General features: G+C 28.2%; 1 protein-coding gene across 2 annotated transcripts; it reads right to left on the bottom strand.

The window, feature by feature from the left end:
• Nucleotides 1–3,538: 3,538 nt before the first annotated feature.
• LOC118074151 (homeotic protein female sterile-like) lies at nt 3,539–22,049 on the bottom strand. Of its 2 annotated transcripts, none has more exons than XM_035095123.1 (23): nt 21,584–22,049; nt 19,551–19,838; nt 19,251–19,299; nt 18,904–18,945; nt 18,414–18,662; nt 18,114–18,308; nt 17,015–17,611; nt 16,246–16,323; nt 15,850–15,945; nt 15,656–15,757; nt 15,420–15,565; nt 14,597–15,318; nt 14,322–14,480; nt 14,056–14,175; nt 13,701–13,850; nt 7,479–7,564; nt 7,201–7,315; nt 6,678–7,064; nt 6,012–6,578; nt 5,682–5,830; nt 5,436–5,585; nt 5,040–5,336; nt 3,539–4,754 (listed from the first exon to the last, which is right to left on the bottom strand). In XM_035095123.1, exons 2-23 carry the CDS (start codon nt 19,559–19,561, stop codon nt 4,689–4,691), a joined length of 4,533 nt encoding a protein of 1,510 aa, XP_034951014.1. In that variant the 5' UTR covers nt 19,562–19,838; nt 21,584–22,049; the 3' UTR covers nt 3,539–4,688. The 2 variants fall into 2 exon arrangements, with proteins under 2 accessions (XP_034951014.1, XP_034951015.1); XM_035095124.1 differs by having other exon boundaries at nt 5,682–5,812.
• Nucleotides 22,050–23,576: the final 1,527 nt, after the last annotated feature.

Raw genomic sequence — 23,576 nt, 5'->3', positions numbered from 1 at the left:
AAAATTTAAATATATATATATAAATGTCGTTTGAATTTCATCACAAAAAATAGTTATGCAGACACCTTTTAATTAAATAAAAACTTTAACTATCAAACAATTGACGATGATAATATAAACAGAACAGAAACAATAAAGAATCCGAATTCAATTATTACATGCTAATTATTTAATAAATAATATTAGTAAATCCTTATTTTATTTTATTGTGTTTGTGTAAAATAAAACGTACTGTTGGTATTTAAAAAATTTATTAATTTATTTCTTGTTAAATAAAAGTGTTTATAGGTAAGGTTTTAATGAATGTACACGATAAATATATTTTTAATTGGTTATTAATTAATAATTAATATGAAACCTCAAATTAATAAGCATATAAAGGATATATGCATAGATTAGTAGCGCACTCCTCTAATGTATTTTGTTTTTCATTTTTTTTCGTATTTTTTTTTTTATTTTCATTGCATACAAATATATTACATTTGATAAAAGTTTGCATGCAAATTGGAGAAAATAGCCAACTCTAAGAAAAAACGTAATAAATTTTTTACTCATTGTTATTAAACTAATTCTAAATTCTTGACACTTTCAATCTACGTAACTATTTTTTTTTTACCATCAAAAGATGGTATAAATAATTTGCCAAATTTCTAGAAATATTTATTACGTATGTAAGCTTATATGCTTCATGTTGTTAAATAAAAGATAAAATTCAAACATGAAGAAAAAAAATCAATAAATATTATTTGATTGTTTAAAAAGTTTTTTATTCAAATAAATGCATAGGTAGATCTTAAAAACATTAAATAACAACAAACAAACATCTTGCAAATATTTTTATGGATATTGAGAGACTTCTAAAAATATTATTTAATTAATATTACTGCTTTTAACTTAACAACATAAAGCATCATCTCATTTTTAACTATTTATTTTATATTATTCTTATTTATTTACAACCATTTTAGTATTCTAGCATTAATAGTAAGTTTATTAGTTTATCATTTAATCGGGTTTTTTTTTTTTTCATTCTAAAATTAATGTGCCATAGGAGTTTATGTGCGCCTGTGGGTACTTATATAAAAATTAGTTTTGATACAACGGAGTGATTTTGGTGTTTATCATTATATTTTCATAATGCTAATCTTAATCTGAGATCTAGTATGTTATATAATTTAATTTGTCTATCGACGTCCTTTTTATTTGTTTTTTGCTTGTGATTTCAAAGATATTACAAAGCTTACCCTTTAAAAGGTGAATAATCATACTTTATTATTTTATTTTTAATTTTTTTTTTTTTATACATAAGATATATCTGCATTCCAATAAATTGCTGCCAATAACTTTCGTCCATTATTTACATTTATAAACGTCGTATTATACAACTATAATACCTATCACACATATTTCTTCTTAAAACTAAACTGCATATTTTTTTTTTTTTACTGTTTATTATTAAGTTTATCCTTAATTATATTGTATTGAGATGAGTGGCAGGATAGAAAACATTATTAGCTGTCACTCACGTCGGGCAATACACCATTATTTTATTTTTATCATCAATTATTGGTTTTATTATTTTTTCATTTTATTTTTAATTTCACTCAATTAATATTATTTAAATTCATTGCAACTTATATCGTCTATTTAAACACTCGAATGAAATAAAATGGTTAACACCTAAAGGATATCAACGATTAATAATTAATCAAGTATTTCTTTAATTCATAATCAATAACAATATTTAAATATAATGTCATTTAATGGAAAAAACGGAACATACTTTCGTTTTATACACTAAATTTATTGGAAGCCAGATCTTAATTGGTTTTTAATTATTATTATTATTATAACTGAACAAACAATTTTAAAAAATCATTCAGTACGATAATATTTTTTAAAACCAATCGCTTCAACAAACGAAGACGATCACCTGAGTTTTGTTCTGATATTTTCTTTATATCATTTGTATTTTTTTTTATCAGAACATTGCATTCAAAAATAATACAGGATATTATATTTTTTTAAATAATATTCAATAATTAAATTAATAATTATCGTAAACAAATCGCTGATTAACTTTTCATGAAATTTCAATTAATACGAACTCGTGGCCGTCTCTCAAATATATTTTTCCACATTTACAAATTTTTTTTTTAAAATTAAATTATAATGTGTTTTTACATTACCTACATAATTTTATCTCTTTTTAATTTTAATTGTTTATGTAATTTTTACTTACGACACGGCCTACTATATAATGAATTTAGAAACTAACAAACATTTAAACACATGCACAATGTCAATTCTTAATTACGAGGATTGTATTTTTTTTTACTAAATTTTTTCATTAATAAATAATGGATTTATTTAAAAAATGTTGTCGATAGAAGCATAGCAATGTCGCGCCTACAAGAAATATCAAATAAATTTTACTTATTAAATTTTTAATATTTATAATATTCTAATTAATCTACAATCTAAATAATTAATTAACAAAAGTAATTGATTACAGGATAAAAATAAGGAGAATAAGATTCATCTATTCATGGTGAATAATAAAATAATCAAATGGATCATAAATAGGGTAGTAATGAGTAATAATAATAAGTAGCTTATATAAAATACTAGTTTTGTTAAATTTTTTTTTGATTGAAAAAAAAAAAAGTAATAACATTGTGTAACTTATTAAGAGATAATTTTTAAAAAGAAAAAAAGATTTATATGTGATGATTTCTAAGAAAAAAATGCGATAGAAAAAATATATATTTATATTTTTTTTTATAAAATCATTTAATAATTCACAGTTCACAAATCAATTTTAATTTTTATCGATTATAAATCAAACGTAAGCCATTAAACTAAGAAAGTTTAAATGAAATATACAATTATTTTTGATCAACTCAATTAACATCATTAATTATGTAAATTTTTTGAAAAAACATTACTATTTCGTTATTTATCGTATCAAATAATAGTTTTTTGTACTTTGTTTATTAATAAAAAAAACTTAGTATATTAAAAATAATGATATTGATTACATTCTAGTCTGATTTTCAACATTAATTAATTTAATATACAAGTGATAATAACTTTTTGTTTATTTTTTTTATTTGTGGATGATGCCAGACGCGAGCAATGAAGCTTCTTCGATTATTTTTTCATGAATTTATCATATGTATATATATACAAGATCTATCGAAATATTTCTTCTTCTTTCATTTTCTAACTCTATAATAAATTAGTAAAGTTATCTTCATCTGGGCTTATATTTCATTAACCCTACCATGATACATTTATTCATATCAAGTGTATGTGTGTGTTTTTATCTTGATTTTTACGATAAGCAATCGAGCCTTAATTCACGTCTTACCGTCTTGTAATAATTGACAGCTTTATTTTAAAGCGAGTAATATATTATAATGTCTTAGTCGAACTAATTTTCACGATTTCAAATCCTTTTTGCTTTCAACATCTTCATACTGTTGAATTAATTATTAATTTATTCCATTTACTAAATTATTTATCTTTATTTCTATTTTTTTTTTTTTCCTAATCCGTTTGATAGAGTTACGTAAAAACTCCAGTATTTTTTTCGTATTCATGAACACCACCACGTTGTATTATTCGTTTTAGGTAAAATCTTGTATGTTATTTATTAATGACTCTTAATTAACAAGGCTACCTATTTGACGTGTTTACAATTACAGTAGATTCATAATCGAAAATAAAATCTGAAAATAATGATGAGTAATAATAGTTATTTCGATATACAGTTAATTGGCAAAAATTGGATTTGCATAATAATATATATGTTTCTACCAATGATTAATGACTGGATGTGGAAAAATATAAAACTTAACTAAATATACATAACTTTCATATTATTTTCCTCTCGTCATATCTTACTATTCATTCAATCAATCAATCAAATCACACATTTATTTATTTCACTGCACACAAGTATCACTCATTATTTGTTTTTATTAATCATTAATCATTATATGTTTCAAACATTGTGTTTTTTACTTATTTTCTCATAATTTTTCTCCAAATTTACATAAAGTACAAACTTATGAAAACCGGAAAACGTAACACAAACATTTAGAGGAGCATTTTATCAAAGTTTCCTTTGATTTGCTTTTTGTTTTTTTTACTTTAAAGTCAATAATAAGTATTTCAATTTTATAATTACACATGGTCACACTTAGGTGTCCGTCAGGCGACACAATAGCATCTGAACTCGTTGAAAAATGGCCTCTTGTGCCGAAGAAAAATGATTCAACTACCTCATAAAAAACTTGCTAGTAGTTGAAGGAATAAATTCCATTGTTATGAATATAACGTAACAATAACGTTCGTGATACCTTCAATATTAGAAGGTTATTTAATTTGACTATTCACGACATTATTTTTTAAATCAAATTTATCTTTAATTTATTATTTAATCAATTATAATTATTATTTATATTATTTCTATTTGAACTACTTCTATTCCTATAATTATTGTTATTATAATAATTATTGTTATTATTCTTCATCTTCCTCATTATTTTTGTTATTATTACTATTATTATCATCAATATATTAACAAAATTCAGCAATTAATATCGTCCAGCGGCAAAATCCGGATAATATTATCCAAGTCCCGCCCGGTTTCATTGGATATTTACGAGCAATTTGTTTCATTATAACGTTTCTTCAAACGCAGCCATCAAATCACTCTGCAAGTTCATGTCAATCTTGTTTGCCATCTGAAATAACAAATAAACCTATTCTTTTCCAGTCCCCCTTATGATAAAACTATAGTTTATCTAAAAACTACATTTTTTATCGCTTTTTCTTATAATAATACTTTTCATAAAAATTTTTGCAATATTCTATTTTGGCTCAAGTAACAAAATCTATTTCACTAAAAGCATATACAAATTATTTGAAGCTTTTTCATAGAAATATTTTTTGAAAATTAGCTTGAGTCAAAATATTTTAATTATTTTATATAAAAAATATTCAATTAATATATTAATAAAAAAACTTACCGCTTCTCGACGCCGACGTTCTTGTTCACGTTGCCTCTGACGTTCACGTTCAGCAGCAGCTCTATCTTGACTGGATGAATGACTTGGACTACTGCTATCAGTTTCCGTCGAGACTCTTATTTCTTCAGCGCGAGTCGTCGCTGTTATTGCTGGGCCCTGTTGATCACTGACAGTTTTCATCATCTTTTCCAATGCATCTTCTTCTTCTCGTTCTTTCTTTCTTTCATTTTCTTGTCTTAATCTCTCTTGTTCTTTCTGTTGTCTTCGCATTTCTTGTTGCTCCATTAATGCACGTTGCTAATATTTTATTCAAATAATAAATATTGTTTAATTTACTTACGTGAGTTACTAAACCTTCAGCAAATATTAACACTGAATAATTTATTATATAGTTACCCTATCCTGCTTTTCTTTGGCTTGCTTTTTGAACGCCTGGAAAGAATCTCTCGCTGCACTTTTCATACTACTTCCTGCTGCTGATTGGGGGCTTGAAGCTTGAGCAAGTGACGACCATGAAGAAGCATTTTTTACATTCTGCTCGACAGTCTACATTTAATAGAACAATTCATTGTTATTTAACAGAAATAAATTTTTTTTATTGATAAAAAAATTATTTTAAAGATTTTAAAAATATATTTTTACCTTATTTTTAAAAGCTGAGGCAAAGTTTGCCGCAGAATTTTTGGAATCAGGTGGTGTCATTTTCTTTTCAGATAACATTGGTTGTGAAATAGAATGATTGCTTATCGGAGGCATTCCTAATGAACTCATCTCTGCAAAGAAAGCTCCGGCTAAAGAAATGTTATTATAAAAATGTATTAGTAAAGCGATAGTTAGTTACGACACTTAGAAATATTATTTAGCAATATTAATAAACATTAACATATATACATAGTTGAAAGCAGTGTAGAAGAAATGACAAATAAAGCAGAAATAAAATTCATAATATATAAAATGATTACAAAAACTCACCATCCATAGGGGGTTTATGAGGCATTTGAGCTTGAGAAATCATTGGTTTCTCTTCTTTCTTTACAATTAGTTGAGGAATTGTCATTGGCATTGATGAGAGTATAGGATGAGGATCAAAGATAGAACTCATAGCTCCCATAGTCGCTCCCATGTTTAAACTTGGTATTCCATTATTATTCATCATAGGAGGTGAATTTTCTCGTTTAACATTAGAGAAACCATTGGAATGCTGTGGAGCCATTGTAATATTGTGTGAATTTTGTATATTAGTCAATTGAGACGATGTGTTTATCATGTTCTCCAATTGATTTTGTATGGACATAGATGTGCCAATGCTTTGTTGTAAGTTCATGTTGATATTAGCCATGTTGAGATTACTCAAATTTAAATTAGACGGCATACTCGTGGGCATAATGTTAACAGAGTTTTTAATATCTGGCATCATGTTAATGTTAGCATTATTGGTTGTTGGCGGATGAATATGTGAAACCATTGACACGTGTGTTGACTCCTTTTTAATGCTGCTGATATTTACGTCACTTGATGGTTGGCTCGTTGCCATGGATTCTGTTGTCACGAAATAAAGATAAACAAAAGTCTATAGAGGTCTAACGGCTTATTTCCCAATAAATTAATTTAACTATTGATTCGTCTGTCGAATAGTACCTAATGAGATGTAAGGCTGCATAAGGTCCGGCTGTTGCTGTGGTTGTTGAGGTTGTTGGCTCAAAGGTGTTCCATCCGTCGTACCTGTTAAAGTATTTACAGAAGGAAAACTACCAACTGTCGTGGGTACTTGTGACGTCTGTGTGACTATCGGCGATGCTACTGAAGTATTGGCATTAGTAGGAGTTACACTAGGCGGAGGTGTTGGTACCGATAATGATGGTGTAGGCGGGTTTGACGTTGTTGAAGGTGGTGGAGTTTTTTTCTTCATCGGAGCTGCTGTTGCTAGGGAACTTGGTCGAGGTGGTTGTGCTGGCATTGACGTGTGACTTGCCACAGAAATCCCTGGGGCTGTCACTGCTGCTACACCAATTGCCTGGTTTCCACCTATTAAAAATTCAACATTTCATTGTATTCTCACCATTATCCTAAAGTTTACAACTTTTTAATTAAATACATTACATTTGAATCATTTAGATGAATGAATAATACGAAAAATGTTATGATTATAATGAAGTATTACCTTGTTCAATGGGCATTGAATTGGATTGCGTTACAACTGGCTTCGTTACTGGTCCCGTTGTGTTTGGAGGTTGATTATTAATAAGAAGGTTTCCCGTATGATTTACGGTAGGTGCCTATTAATATTAATTATTTTTTTTTTAATAATGTAATTAATATTAATGATCATGATAATTGTAAGTATCATTAGAAATGACCACTAATGAATCAAAAGCAAAAAAAAAAGAGTACTAAAGAAACTAAAAATGATATATTTATAATAAAGATGATAAACTTTACCGGTGGGACAGTGGTGTTTCCTGGTATTGGTGCAGCATTAGCTGTTTTTTTAGTTTTTTTCCTTGGCGGTCGATTTGCAGAATTTCCTGTAAATCAATGTGATAATCGTCGAACAATAACATACGTGCAAGTTTTAAATAAACAGCCAGGAATTGTAACATAACGAGCTAGTGAAGTGCAGACGTTTGTTAAAGGATACCAAATATTTAAAATATTATTTGAGCATTTAAAGAATCATTAATAATTAGAATTTAATGGATATATTATAAATTATAATTTAAAACTTATGAAAAATTAAATAACGTCAAAAATGTATTTTTACTGATAGATTTTATTCATATACTTATATTATAATTGTATCACTGTGTACAACAATGTTAATTTAAATATCTCAATTGTATGTTCCTTTTTTTTTGGACTTTCATATCAATGCTTATTTTTATATTAAAAAATTTTACGCGCAAAAAACAACTTTTTTCTTATTTTTTTTTTTCGTTCGTACTCCCACTCTACATAATTGTCATTAGTGTTTAAATCGTGTAGCGAACAATTGCGTGTGCATATAAATATGTATACGCGTACACAATTATTACATTCACTCACTAAAAATCATTTATCATTTATTTATTTATTTAATAATAATTACACACACTCACACCCATACTTGTTTTTTTATTTTTTAACGATGAATTCTGAGGACTTTAATCCTTTTTATAAACTCTGCAGCAGTTTCTTTCATCTGTTCTAAATATTTCATTTTTATTCATTAATCACGATTAATTGATAGTGATGCACATGATTTTTTTTTCTATTCATGGTGTAGCAGTTATTACAAATGATTGACTACGAAAAAAACTTCCAATCACGACTTATTGTTGTATTTTTTTTTTTTGTTTTTTTCAAACTGTTATTTATTTATTAATCATCATTTCTTGTCTTATTTTTTAAATCGCTTTTTTTCAAGCTTACATTTAATCATATCAATAAATTAAAAGTAAATAAATTTGAATAAGTGCTATGATATCTGTTTTAATCCTTTTGGGGATGATAATAACACGTTTTGAAAGCACAATATCGTCAATTAATTTGTTTTATAATTTCGATTGTATATTCACTTATTAATTTTCATTTGTTCAGACAATCAGTTAGCACAACTTTGAGATCGTTGATCAATTAATTCTTGCTCATTGTTGTATTAAAAAAATCTCTTAACTTAATTTTTTCTTTCAATATATATTCAATATATATTCATCAATATATATATATATTAATTAGGCAAAACATATATATCTTCCTTTGAATAATTAATAATTTAATGAAAACAACGAGCAAGAGTACGGATAATATTTAGTTTATCTTAACTACATAAATCATATAACGAGCTGAATTAACGAATGGTAATCAAAACCTGACTCTAATTGCACGTCGAGGTTTATGAAATTCTTCGTTCTGCATTTCAACTTACATACACTTGGAATAAAAAAAAGAAAATAATATTTCTTTTTATTATTTTTGTATATTGTTATTTTGTTTTTTTTTATCATAATTCGTCAATTGTTCGTTCTTTCATACTATTATAATTCTTTCACTTATCAATAATTCAATTATTTATTCTAATTCTGTTCAGAATGATTTATCGAGCTTATTGATCAATACTTAAATATTACAGTTCAATTATTTATCATTTTCACTATATACAAAATTCATATTTGCATCATTCCGATCAATACCACTCGCGATAGTTACAAAAATGGAATTTTTATGAATATTTTTATAGTATGAATATTTTTTGTGATATTTCTGTTTATGAATATTTTTTTTTTCTTTTGCTCACTATAATACAAAGACAAATAAAAAAAGAGGTAAAAGATTATTTACTCTAGTTACTTAAACTATTGATGGTAGTATTTAGCAAACTAATTGATAAATTCATTATATTGTTAGTTGAAATAATCAGTAATTGTTTATTAAAAAATGTTGATAGTGTAAACAGGAAGAATGAAGTTACGATTCTTAGAAGAGAAAATGGAAATATAGTATAATAAAATCGCTAAGAATAAGCGAAATCTTCGGTATGATAATATTGGAAGGCAATATGAAGTATAATAATTAAATGCCCTATAAATTTTAGCCTAAATTAAATAAAAAAAATATTCACATATTTCTTAATAATAAACTAATTAATTAATAATTGATATTACATAGTTATTATTAGTGATTTCTATGTATATAACAGGCTACACTAATAATTTGATCTATATTATGAATCATTTTACATATACTATTTAATATTTATCAAATTTAAATATAAATTTCCTAATTTTCAAAATCTACTTTTTTTTATATTCCCTTGGGAAATATTTGACGAGAATGGTGTGACATTTTCTTTAGATTTAATCTCTTTAAAATCGACGAACACGATTAATTACTCATATCAATGATTCAAAAATTATTTATACGTTTATCATTATAATTACATTGCTTTTGTGTCTTGATTTTCATATCAATTGTTAAGTACTTAAATTCAAACGAAGATTATTATTGGTAAAAAAAACATTAATAATCATACTAATAATAGTTGTATTTTATACTAATTGTGATCATCAAACAAATCATACTTTCATTAAACAAATGATTGTAATTGTAATTAACAATGAGTAGCAATAATATTTATTATAATAGCCATCATAATAATTATTCATTAATGTGCATGATAATTAATTGTTCACTTTCATCTAAAGTAATTAATATTTATTCAACACATATATCTTTAATGATTTTTTCATTCTTTATAAAAGACATAAATCGTCAAGAAATATTTTTTGTGCTTCTTTCTAATGCACATTTTTAGACTGTTACGTGAGTTTTTTTGCCTCCATAACGTAATATATATTCATTCATACAAGAACTTGATTGATTCGATTCAGTTAAATAATCAACTGTACATGACACTGACATAGCAAAACATATATAATCAATAAGAAAACGTATTGCAAGTATAAAAAATGTTAAAAAAAGTTAAAAAAACAAAGAAGACAAAGAGAGGAGAGAAAATAATAGAGTTGTATAATTAAACAAATGATTATTGATTTTAAATTGATTGACAAAAGACAAATTTTTTTTTTTGTATAAAAATTATCTAAAACTATATATGTTTGTCATTTATCATCATAATTTTTAAATTAAAAGGACGGGTTAAGTTTATATTAAAAAAATCATTATAGCATAATTTACTTTAGTCATTCAGTGAAAAATGAAGAAAAAAACTAAGCAAGAAAAATTATAATATAGACATAATTAATGAATTTCAATTAAATAATATATATCACCGAGTGGTATTGTTGGACAAAATAATCATAATAAGAATAATAATAATAAATGAATAATAATTATAATAAACTATTACTAAAAATAGTCTGTAAACTAATATTCTTACATTGGAGGCATGTAAAACCATACCAGTCTAATTAATTATTGTTATTCTAACAATATTCACAAAAATTTTATAATGAAAAAAAAATATGACGAAAAAAGTTAACAATTTTTTTCCGTTTTTTGTTTTTCATGTCTATCATCTTAAATCAACGTCGAAATAATTTTTGTTAATAATTTAAAAAATCGGACCCATTACAATAACTTCTAAATGAGAAGTTAATGGTTTTCTTTATTACTGTTTCTGATATAAAAAAATTATTTTATCATGATCGAATAACCGAAAAAAAGCTTAGCGGAGTGCAAACAATGTGTTTGGAGGCTAGTGCGCCTTAATTATTACCTCATAGGAATTTAATTTAAATCAATTTGCTTCTTCAATATCGCTTTGTCCACTTTTAAAATGTCCTATTACCTCCATTTTTGTACAATTTGTAGATTTTCTAAAAATAATTTACTCATTTATTAAATAACTCATCACTACATACCATTTGAAACTCACTTTTAATATTTTCATACAGCTCCTTTATTTATGTATTTTTATTTATCCGAATTTGAGTTGCCTAACCCTGGAATTCGGGATTTTTAGAAATGTGGAGCTGCTAAAACGGGATTTAACCGAGTAATTATTTGTTTATTGGACAATCAAAGTTTCTGTACATGTTCTATTGTAATTATAACTTTTTTTTTTTAATTTTATTGTGGTAAAATTATTGAAAAGTAATTGAAGATGATGCTACAATGCGCCGATTGAAATATTCCAGCCACCAATACACATTGTCTGCATTTTATTCTTGTTCTAAAACGACTATGTTAGTTTTTTCATTTCTTTCTAATTTTTGATAAGACATTGTAAGAAATCTATGGCTCAATCGTTGCGCACACATATAGTCGTGCTGATTGTCTGATATAATTAATTCCAAGTTAAAATAATGGAATCAAATGTCATGTATCCATGAAATGATGTTGATAAATAAATCTTTCTTCTTCGAATTCTTCAACATTCCTTTCGACAATATTTCTATTATTATAATATTTTTAATTCAATTGAATTATTTTATCCTTTGTTTGTCTATTTGTCACTCTGCTCATTCTCTCTCTCACTCGCTACCGCCTTTTTTGACCTCAAGTCATTATTTCGATTAAATAAATAATACGAAAAAAATTAATCAATCGTTGGCATATAAATAAATTTGGTTAAAAACACATTCACGTAATAAATTAATTAATCGAATTTACATAAATATTATTTATTAAAATTTGTCCTTGTTATATCTAACTAATTTTTTTTTTTTGATTTACGATGCAGCGAAAATTGTTCAAGAAATCCAATTTTTATTACCACACTTGAGTAAACAAAAGAAATATCTATATTTATTAAATGACTTTTTTTCACTAATAAAAATTATACGATACCTTTTGTCTTACGATGTTTGTTATTATTAATAATTATTTCATTAGATATTATTTATTATTATGATGATTATTTGAATAATAAAGCATTGCGACACAAAAATTGGTCAACTTGAACAGTATCTGTGAATTTTTTTTTGCGTTTTATTTGCATTTCATGCAGCGAAAATTTGGTTTTTATATTGGCGAATAAGGCAAAAGAATCAATGAATATTTTTGATTGTTTAATAATGGATCGCGTACATTAGTAAAAGAAGCTGGTATGACTATGGTATCCTCTAAACACAGTCTGCACTCCACTAGCTCACCTGCTCCCCGTAATTGCTTTCTTTATTCATATAATTTTCTTTTGTATTAATTATAGATATAATAATATTCTTTTTTTTTATATAAAATAAACGAAAAAAAATTGTATGTATGTATGTATATAATTATATGTACTTAAATTATGTTTCAAGAGCTAAATCTTGTGTCAAGTAAGATGATTTTTTAGGTAAAAATTAATTTACGTTATTCACATACATTATAAACATTAAATTTATATCATTCAAATACGTTCAATGGTATTGGAACATAAATTTGATGGAATATAAATTCTTGACACTTGATTTTTGCTTGATTTTATCGACATGGTAAAAATACTTTACCACCAAAAACACCTTTCTAATAAATAATTATATTCAGTAGAGGGTTTATTTTGAAATTGAAGATATTTGCGATATTTTTGTGCCCATGTTGAATTATTCAATCATTTGTATTTAATTTTTTAAAATTTTATTTACACACTTTCAATTTTGAATTTAATCAAACGATAAATTAAAAATAATGTGAAGAATGATTGATAAATGATCTTCATTTATTTATTTAAATTTATTTACTAATTGACAAACATTAAAATTACAATGATTATTTATTAATGAAGACTAGAAATACGGTATGGAAAGTACAATCTTTAAATGGAAGATCGTAATTGAAAATTTACTGTAATTAATAAAACTTAGGAAGAGAAATGTATTTTTTAATGTTTGTCAAGACATGAATATTATCATTAATAAAACAAATTAGTTAATTAATAAATATCTATTTATCTAAGGATAATTCCATTAAAAAAATCAACACTTCTGAATTATTCAGTTGCTTAATTAGTTAATTGTTAAAAAAATATCAAAACATGAATCTAAGAATGATGATGATGATAAAATTGGATAATTCGACTGACAAACAATCGCAAATAACCTCATAAAATTAGTTAAAATGGCGTAATAAATTGTCAGTTCACATTATTATGTTGGGCTACTTAAATTTTGTTAAGTAGCTTAATTGTTCCCAATATTAGGGTAGAATAATTGCAACAGTTACAAGAGGTTTATATCTAACCTGCGTCACTGTCGCTCGAATCACTGGAGCTCGAGGATAGCGAACTACTACTGGAATCACTGTCACTGCTACTACTGCTTGATGCTGACAATCGTGATGGTCCGCTAGCTCCTCCGGTACCCACTACATCTACTGATTTACTGCTGTCTTCTGAAATTTTAATCAACCATTAAAATTATTAAGAATACTTAGAGAATATTGGATTAAACTTTATTGTACTTTTGACAATAAATTTTTTGTGCAGTTAATCAATCATAATTTTTTAAATAATTAGCAATAGTAATTGATTGCAATAATAATGATTATTATTTTATTTAATTACACTTTAAAAATAATAAACTGGCAAGTAACGAACCTTTTTTAGTAGTTTTCTTTACATTGCCCAATTGTCCAGTTACATCTTGCAATCTTTTTTCTAATTCTTGCTTTCTCTCTGCCATTTGTTCATCCTTAGATTTACCACTAACTTTTTTATCTATAGAAAAAACGATTGTATTTATTTATTATTCATTTATTATCGAGAATATTTTGATTCATAATCATTGCTAAGATCATAATTTAATGATGAAACGTATAAACTGACAATTAAATTACTTAAAACATTTTTGTTCAATAACTTACGTATTTTTTTCCTCAGACACGAGGCAACGTAGCTTTCGAGCTCCCTTAATGTGGATGGTTTGAGGGTTTCGAAGTCAATTTCAATTTCGTCAGGGTTTGAGTCTCTTAGAGAAGGTTCTCGAGATTGAATAATATGTACTACTCTTCCCAACTTGTCACCTGAATAATTAACAATTCCAATTATAATAAAAATAAAAAATTAATCATTTTAACAAAGCATCACCCTAACTCAATCTCAGAGATATATTAATTTAAAAATTCTAGAAGTTACGCACCAGGTAATTTGTTGATATCCAAACTAAGCTGCCTCTTTTCATCATAAGACATGGGTTTGGCGTTGTCCTCATCTTCAGAATCAAATGGCATCGGAGGTGGTTGATTGGTAGCATTTTTCTTTTTATTACTCGTCGACCTGTTATTCGTTTTAGGTCGTTTGGTGGCAGCATTTGTAGCTGTAGCTTTTCCAGGTCCTCTACTTTTACCTTTTTGTTTAACATTCGCTGCCGCAGCAGCTCCAGGATGCGTCTTGTTAGGTCCAACAACCATGCCAGGATGATGATCACCAGGTAGACCCATACCAACACCAACTGGCATGGCTCCAGGCATTTTAAGGTCTCCGGCGCCCATTGCAACACTCGCTATACTAGCACCAACACTATCCGAAACATTCGGTATCCCGACACTTGGTTTCATAAGTTCCTTCATGGCACCACTGTGGCTTCCAACAAGTCCAGCATTTTTATTACTCAATGGCTTATTTTTCGGTTTATCCGACTTAGTCTTTTTATTTTTCTTTTTTCCACTTCCCTCCATCAACTTTTTCATTTTCTCATGCATCACTTTTAATTCTTGTTGAAGAACTAACAATTGTTGCGTACGTTCCTCTTCCGAATCATCACTTTCTGACGACGACTCTGATCCCGAACTACTACCACTACTACTGCTGCCCTTCATTGCCACCATTCCACCCACAGGCTCATCAGGAATCTTGGCATACCTAATTAGATTTGATTGAATTTATTATTAAAACATACAGATAGAAAAAAAGTTGAATAAAATATTTATTGAATTATTTTGTGACTGGAATCAATAATGAACCTCATCTCAAAGACGTCTTGTAGTTTTCTCGCCATTGTTACGACATCGTGATCAGGAGGATTGTATTTATAACAATTTGTAAAGATGAGCCGAACATCACTTGCAAACTCTTGAGCTGTTTTGTATTCCCGACTGTCCATTTTCGTCTGAATAAAATTTCATTTTTAATTTTAATAGAAAACTCTTAATTCAACGTTACTCAATAAAATTATTATCAATAAAACAATTGAAAATACCTTCACTGTGCCAAGATCCATAGGTTTCTTGATTATATCATGATAATCATGGAGACCTAAGAGTTCTGCATCAACCGGTTTGTAAAATGGCCATGCATAACCCTATTCAATTTTAAACAAATGTATATTTGAATATACTTTCAACCTTTTAAAAGTTGAATCGTTCGAAAATTGAATTTAAACAAAATAATTACCGAATGTTTTTTGGAGAATAGTTCTTTGAGAATTTCATTACATGATTTCAACGCTTCCGAAAGTTTTTCCTTTGATTTACCACCAACATGTTGTGGCTAAAAATAAAAGAAATAGTATTACTAATGATTGTTGTAAAGTATCGAAAAAAAGTATCTAATTTAATTCACAATTTTAAGCAAAAAATAATTATAATAGTAATTATGAAATTTTGAAATAGTAAATAAAATGAATTTACATTGAGCATATTTTTAAAAATAAATTTACGTAAAGAAATTGATAAAATTTTTGAATAAAATAATAATTGAATAAATATAGAAATGTATAAAAATCACTGCAAGCCACAAGACAACACAGATGGAGAATGAAGGATTGTTGATGATAAATATTATGAGTACCTGTTGGGCCATCGCCCCGATCAGGGGCATGTTGGCCTGATGGAATGGCACAAGGCCGTCTTCCGCTTGTCTCGATGGCTGAAACAGCCCCATCATCAACCCTCTGTTAGTATGTTAATGCAATGATAATGATTACGCATGCAAGCGTCAAAGACAACCATTAAACCATTCTAATCAACTAATTCGAATCATTTAAACTTTAGATTCGATTGTGAATCATTTTTATCAAAATTTCTTTCATGCGATATAAAATCAATTTTGAAGCACTTTGTCAAGATTTTTATTCATCTGGAGATCGTCTTAATGCACCTCAATATAAATGATTTTTTTCCAACTTATTATTTTAATTTGATGGAGATAATTTAGCAATTCAAATAAAAAAAATCAAGCATTTGACTAGACATCAAACTAACTGATTATTTTAAAAGGCTAACTCAAGCAATATAAATAAACTTTATATCGATTTATTTTTTTTTATAAAATTTTTAGTTCGAGACATCGACAGCGTCTGGTAGAATGTTTTATTATAAAATTAGAATAATCGATAATCTATTTTAAATTTAGAGTACTATCTAATTTATTTTTGCAATAAGAAGACCTCTTTTATATATATAAAATTGAAATCAAATGATTTTTAATACTTGAAAATTTTTGCTGTAGCTTTTTGATGTACCAAAATATTTTTTGATTGAAATATGAGCACATTCTATACACACAAAGTAATAAAAAATATATCTATTGGCAATAATTTGAAAAAAAACTATGTTACCTTCTTGATTTGTCTACCAGATTCTCTTCTTGTAGGAAGTTTAGCATTTTTAGCATCTATAGGTTGATACATAGGTTCAAAAGAATTAGCGGTGGGTGTCGTCGTGTCAGCCTTTCTCTTCACCCCTTTTTTGAGTTTAGCAGGTTGTGAAGGTGGCATAACAGTAGATGTGGTTGGAATTTGTGGTGGCGCAGGTACGGCAGTTGCTGCTTGAGGATCCAGCGCTGGCTGCGCGTGATATCCACTTGGTGGAGGGACCACTTGTTGCGGTAAAGAGTTATGAGTAGCCATCGGCGTAACACCTATACTTGTTGGTGGTGCAATGGTGGTAGTATTGGTACTTCCAGGTACAGATACTGGTGCTTGAGTACCGAGAGGAGGTATTGGTAGAACACCAGTGGTTCCAGCCGTTGTGGCTGCAGGGGTCAAACTGTTTGGTACACTGGAACTAACTGTTGCTGCTCCAGAAGACGGCCGACCTCGACCAACTCCTGGCGTACCAGGAATCATTGGTGCGTTAGTTCTTGCTTTCTTTCCTTTTGGCCCTTTTGGCACTGGAGGTTCAATCTCCACTTCCACTTTTGGCATTTGTGCAACCTGAAACAATTGTTTCGAATAATTATTATCATTTACTTTTTTTCAAAAAAAAAATTAGCTACAATAATTTTTATTCGTTAAAATACTGAAAAATTTAAGCAAAAATAAACTTTATAGGATTTGTGATTGTCAGACTCGAAACTTTTAAATTAAAACTTAATTAATGAGTTATTTAACTATCAGGTTGAATTTAAATTTAATTAATTCTTTATTTAAACTCTGATATTGAAAGAATATTCTAATCGACTATTATCAATAAGAAAATTTACATTTTACTCTATTTTTTATGAAACATTTTTGTAGAATAAAAAAAATAAATGATATAGTTTCAGTATCGAATTAAAATAAAGTAAAAAGTATTGATTGCTCTTTTTAATCCTTCACTAATATAGTATGGTAAAAAACTGTCTACTGTGTTGCCTGGCAATCGAACTCTTATACATAGTGAAATTTATACTATCAATCATAACATATATGCTGAACATTAGTTTGATGAACATACCTTCGTCAGGTATAATTTTTCTAGTGCTTGAGCCATCACTACAACATCTTCACCAGGTTTGTTGTAAGTGTAGCAATTGCTAAACATAGTATTAAAGTCATGGGTACATTCACTCCCTGACCAATAATACGTATTTTCTAAACGTTTCTTTATCGTGCCCAGATCCATCGGTTGCTTGATGATTTTGTGATAGTCCTGATGAATAAAAGAAAAATCATGAGTACCAATTTATGTAGGACTAATGGATTAAATATAGAAATAGTTTTAAATGCTACGAATAAACAAATGATAAAACCGTACTGGTAAATTGAGATTTTTTGCGTCGACGGGTTGCTGAAAAGGCCAAGCAAACTGGTGCTTCCATACTGGCTTCAGTACGGCTTTTTGCAAGAACTGAAGCTGATTGGTTATTCGTCCTGGACGATTTGGTGGAGGTACGACAGGTGGCTGGACCACCCCATTGACTGGCTCTATTACAGGCTCCTCTCGTGGTGGTGGCGTTTTCGCAGGAATTGATTGTGATCCTGTTGTCCTTCCAGGCGTACTTGTCTACAATGAAATGACATTAATGATACTGATAAATCAATATGGATTAGAATCTATTTCAAATGATCAATATATTTGCATTCATCCATTTAATGTCAATCATTATTTTTCTTCCAAGTGTAATAACACGTTAATGTTTATTATTTTTAGATTTTCATAGCTTCTAACATGATTTTTTATAGCTGATAAATATTTTTCATGCTTTAACAAACTTTTGTTTGAATAATTTATTTATTGTTCTTACCTTCAATATATTACATAGCCTTTCTCGCTCCTCCACATCTAACTGTAAAGTTATATTAAAGTTTAGTTTAATATTTCCGTAAAAAACATTATTTCAAGTATAACTACTGCAATTTGAAAGCTAATTTGAACAAAAAAGCTAATAATTTATTTATAAAACCTAGTTTTTATATTCAAGTGACTTTTAAAGGATAATTAAAATAATAGTAACATTGAAAATCTAACAATATTTTTCGGTAAATGAATAACATTGTTTATTTTACATTTACAATTGGAACAATATATTGGCGTAATTAAGAATGTTCTTACTTTAGTAAATGGAGGATAAATTGAAAATTATGTACTTACAGAGTTATTTGGCGGGTTGGTATCCACCTGCTGCATGATGACTTCGTTTCTGTAACAGAAAAGGTGCAAAAATGATAATTATGAAGATACAATCATATAAATACCTATTATTAATAAATAATTACAATAAAATGATTATGAAAAGAGTGAAAGAGACAAATTTAAACGAATCATACGTAGTAAATATCATATAAGGTTACATATTAAAACATTGAGATAAAACCTGTGATATTTAAAAGCTTATAAGTAAGATCGGATTTAATCGGATTCAGTGATCCACGATTTTAGAAATTCACCTACCTTTCCGACATAAATGGTACATAAATGCTACGTAGCAGGTAACTGCCTTATGCTGATGCTTGATGCTACGAGGCTTCATCAACAACCGAGTTGACAATGATATAGTTTGATTTGAGCATCGTAGCTCGATATTTGCTTGCTGAGATGTTTGTGCTGCGACCAGGGAGATTGATGCTGAGGAGACATAACACTACTCAAGCCTACCAAAAGGTAGAGACTTGAATGTCAGCCCTGTACCCTCATGTGATTCGCCAAGACTCCACCCAGGATTCGCAATTTTAGCAACATCTGAATAACATAACAGGAACCCCACATTGTAACAACCTCAACATTGCTCCCACTTTAATAGCTCATGTTAATTTTACTAATTTTAATGATTTTATTTTATTTAAATGCAATATAATTACATAAAAATACGCCAAATATTTAGGTTTTTAAGAGCTAACACCTTAACTATGACATTCTGAAATCTACTCAAGTGAAAAGAGTCTGTTTAAATAGCTTTGCAACTAATTTTGAATAACATTCAATTGTAATCAACTTTCAAGGGTATAAGATGAATTTTTTATAACGAATATCAATTGAAATACATAGAGACAAAAATAAAAATATTCGTCTAATCAAAATCAATTGAAAGGATTGGAAATGATAGGAAATGAATGAATATAGAACTTTTGGTTTTCAAATAATCAATTCTTGCTATGATGATCAAATTTGATAATTTACTGAAGCATGAAAGATTAAATGCTCAAAAAGTTTATTACAAATATCTAACACCTTATCTATTGTATTTTGAAGCCTGAGAATAATCGATATGAATGGAGTTTCTAATTAATTTACAATCAATCCAGAGTATCATTTTCATACAGAAAAAAGTGAAGTGTGATGAAATTTAGGAATGATGTATCAATTATTTACTCATTCTGCTTTTATCAAGGTAACATGATATGGAAAAAGAAGTTATTCAAAATGATAATATAATTGCCATGAATATTGATGTTTTATCTATAGAATCTTGAGTTATTTCATTAAATAAATAAAATGATTTATTTTTTAAAACTTTCATTTGAGATTAAATTGATGTTTGATATTGGTAATAAGTTCAATTATGAAAGCAAATGAAGATGAATAAATGTTTACTAACTTCTAATGCATCATTCATCTTAGGGGAAAGTAATTAAATAAATAACAAATTTTCACATAATATTGAATGAAATGATATTGGAATAATTTTTTCAATATCAAAGATGAATTTTTTGACTGAAAAAAAATTATTATGTAAACGAAATAAAAAGTGTGTCTCTTGAAATAAGTAGGCCAAAAAGTAGCACACCGATAAAATGTTAAATATTGTGATAAAATGGTGGTAAAAATGACGGGGAGTTTATGAAAACAAAAGTATTGGTTTAAACAATGATAAAAATGATTGAATATAGAGTAAATTGATGGAATATATGTAGTATAAAGGATCACCATGGCATTGAAATTCAGGGTCAGCCGATAGAGATAAAAGTGGCACATGATAAAACACAAATCTAAGGAAATATAAGTACTGAATAAAATTATTGGGAGATGAGAAAAATAGTGTACTCGACGGAGGAATGAATGAGGATGAAATAAGGCGGCAAAGTAAGAAGTACGACAGACCAAGGGAAGGGTATAGGTGCAGAGTACAGCAGACCCGCGCCCAGACAGGCAGGCGACCAGGCAGTCAACCAGTTCAATTGATGCACTCAGAGCACAATAAACAAGGTTATAACTTGGTAGAAACCGACACTAAACACAGCAGAATGTTTGGAGTTATCAAGTTTTAACCAATGTGATAGATTTCTAGCATTAAGAACAACGCGCAGCTCCTCTCTAGCTCGATTTGGCGTAGGTTTCATTCAACATGGCGGTGCGACCGCTCAGGAAAGAAAGCTCAGAGGGTCTGCCGCGCTATCTGCCACTTAATCCACGAAAAATGATATTGTAAGAGTGAATTTTAGTCATCACGCGAACTTGGACTCTTGCTTTAACTACTTATCACCTACCTGATCACTCAAACGTTGACTTTCCACGTAATTTCAATTGAAAACACTACCACTACGTCTTAGAACACTCGCACTACGCTTTCTCCCTGCTCGCCAGTTTGGTTGGTCCGTTGGTGTTATGGCGGCCGCCGAGTAGCCCCTCCGAGTGTCACTCACTCACACTTACACAGACACGAGCTTATTGCTCTCACTTGCGCGAGCGCTCAGTTCGCATACGCCACCAAACGATCAGACGCAACGACCCAAGTTTCTCCGTCACCAATTCTCTTTCACCGATATTTTTTTTGGCTGCTGTTAGTTTCTTACCAGTGATATGAAATTTGATTTACTATTATTCCTAATAACTCACGTGTTCTCCAATTATTTTTCGTATCCATTACGATCCAACATCTATAAAACTAACGATCGCAGCACCAACAATGGCTACGCATTCTTCCGCGACGTACCGACTGGTTCAATTTCACTGTTCCTTTATGTCCCCGACTCAACTTCCCTTCCGCTTGCCCCCCACCCTCTTTATCTTTCTACCTACGTCATCAGTTTGTCTGCCGCCAAAATTCCATTTACACATTCACACCTACTTTCTCCAGACTATTTTCTTTTCTTTATCAAAGGCGGGGAGTTTCTAAGTGAAATTCTCCATTTTTTTTATTACTCTTCACTTGAGGATCCAGTTTTTTTTCCCGTCACTTATTTAGGTGATTATTTCAGAAAAAAGTCAGCATCAAGTCTCTATTTTAAATTTTGTATTATCATTTAATTTTATTCGAATGCTATTTACAATTATATAATTATTCATTTATTATTGAAAAGAAATTTTACTTACTCTTTATATTATATTTCCAAGTCTTTGAAAAAATGCACATGGAATAAGTTATTAAACAACGGTAAACATTATTAACATTCTAGAAACATGTATTTAACCAATCAAAAAATTAGACAGTTCATTTCCACTATTTCTTATCCACCCATAATGCAATTTTTTTTTTCATTGACAGGACGACGTGTTTTTTAATTCATCCATTATAATTAATTCTAAACATAAATATAACAGTTTATTATTTATAAATGAGTACACTATTATTATTTTTTTAAATTTTTTATTCATTAAATTTTACAATTGTCTCAGAAATAATTAATTCATTTTCCACATTCCTCATCTACCCATCATGCATCTTTAATCGTTTTATGAATTTGATGCATTCATAAAGTTTCAATGAACCTCAAAATAATTTGAATAAAAAAATAGAATTTTTTTCAAGTTCACAGAAATAATATTTCATGAGGATTTTTAGAAATAACTTATAAATAAACATTATGTCGCGTCATCATAATCCGTTATGTATGATTCTAGGTGGCGCTGTCAATCAACACAAAATCACACAGATGAATCGTTAAACAATTAATAAATATGTTATTGCGCAGTCTATTAATTAATATTTTCCAGTTTTTCTAATGAAACAAATAAAATTAACACTTAAAAAACTTCTACACAAATTTTTACAATTAACAGTTCACAACAATTATTAACGGCTGAAATTATTGATTAGAATTGTTGATAAATACGTAAATCAAATTCTCTACTCAAAATTCCTTTTCGTAATATTGTTGCGCTGACTAAAGAACTTGAAATGTTTGGAAAAAATATATTAAAACTAGTATGAATTTTTAATGTCTACTTGAATTAAACTTTTGATCACTTCTCAATTTCCGAGTATCGGAAAGACCAATATGGTGTCTTTACTCATAAAGATTCTTCGATCTTCTAACACATTACACTAATGAATGATCTCCACTTTTATGATATCCAAAGTACTCTTTATATTCCAAATCGCTTTTTCTATCCATTAAAATGACACTCAAGATGTGATGATTTGATACATCACAAAACAGTAAAGCTTCAGTTACTATTTTCGTGGACCAACATAGAACATTCTGGATTCTACATAAAGGTGAATTTCTACTGAAGTAGATGACCAATTGAATGAATTTT

Source organism: Chelonus insularis, unplaced genomic scaffold (assembly GCF_013357705.1).
Source record: "Chelonus insularis isolate UGA/USDA-ARS -01 unplaced genomic scaffold, ASM1335770v1 contig_131_pilon, whole genome shotgun sequence".
Lineage (NCBI taxonomy): Eukaryota > Metazoa > Arthropoda > Insecta > Hymenoptera > Braconidae > Chelonus > Chelonus insularis.
Note: the sequence above shows the minus strand (reverse complement) of the source record. Positions and strands in the feature narration are given on the sequence as shown.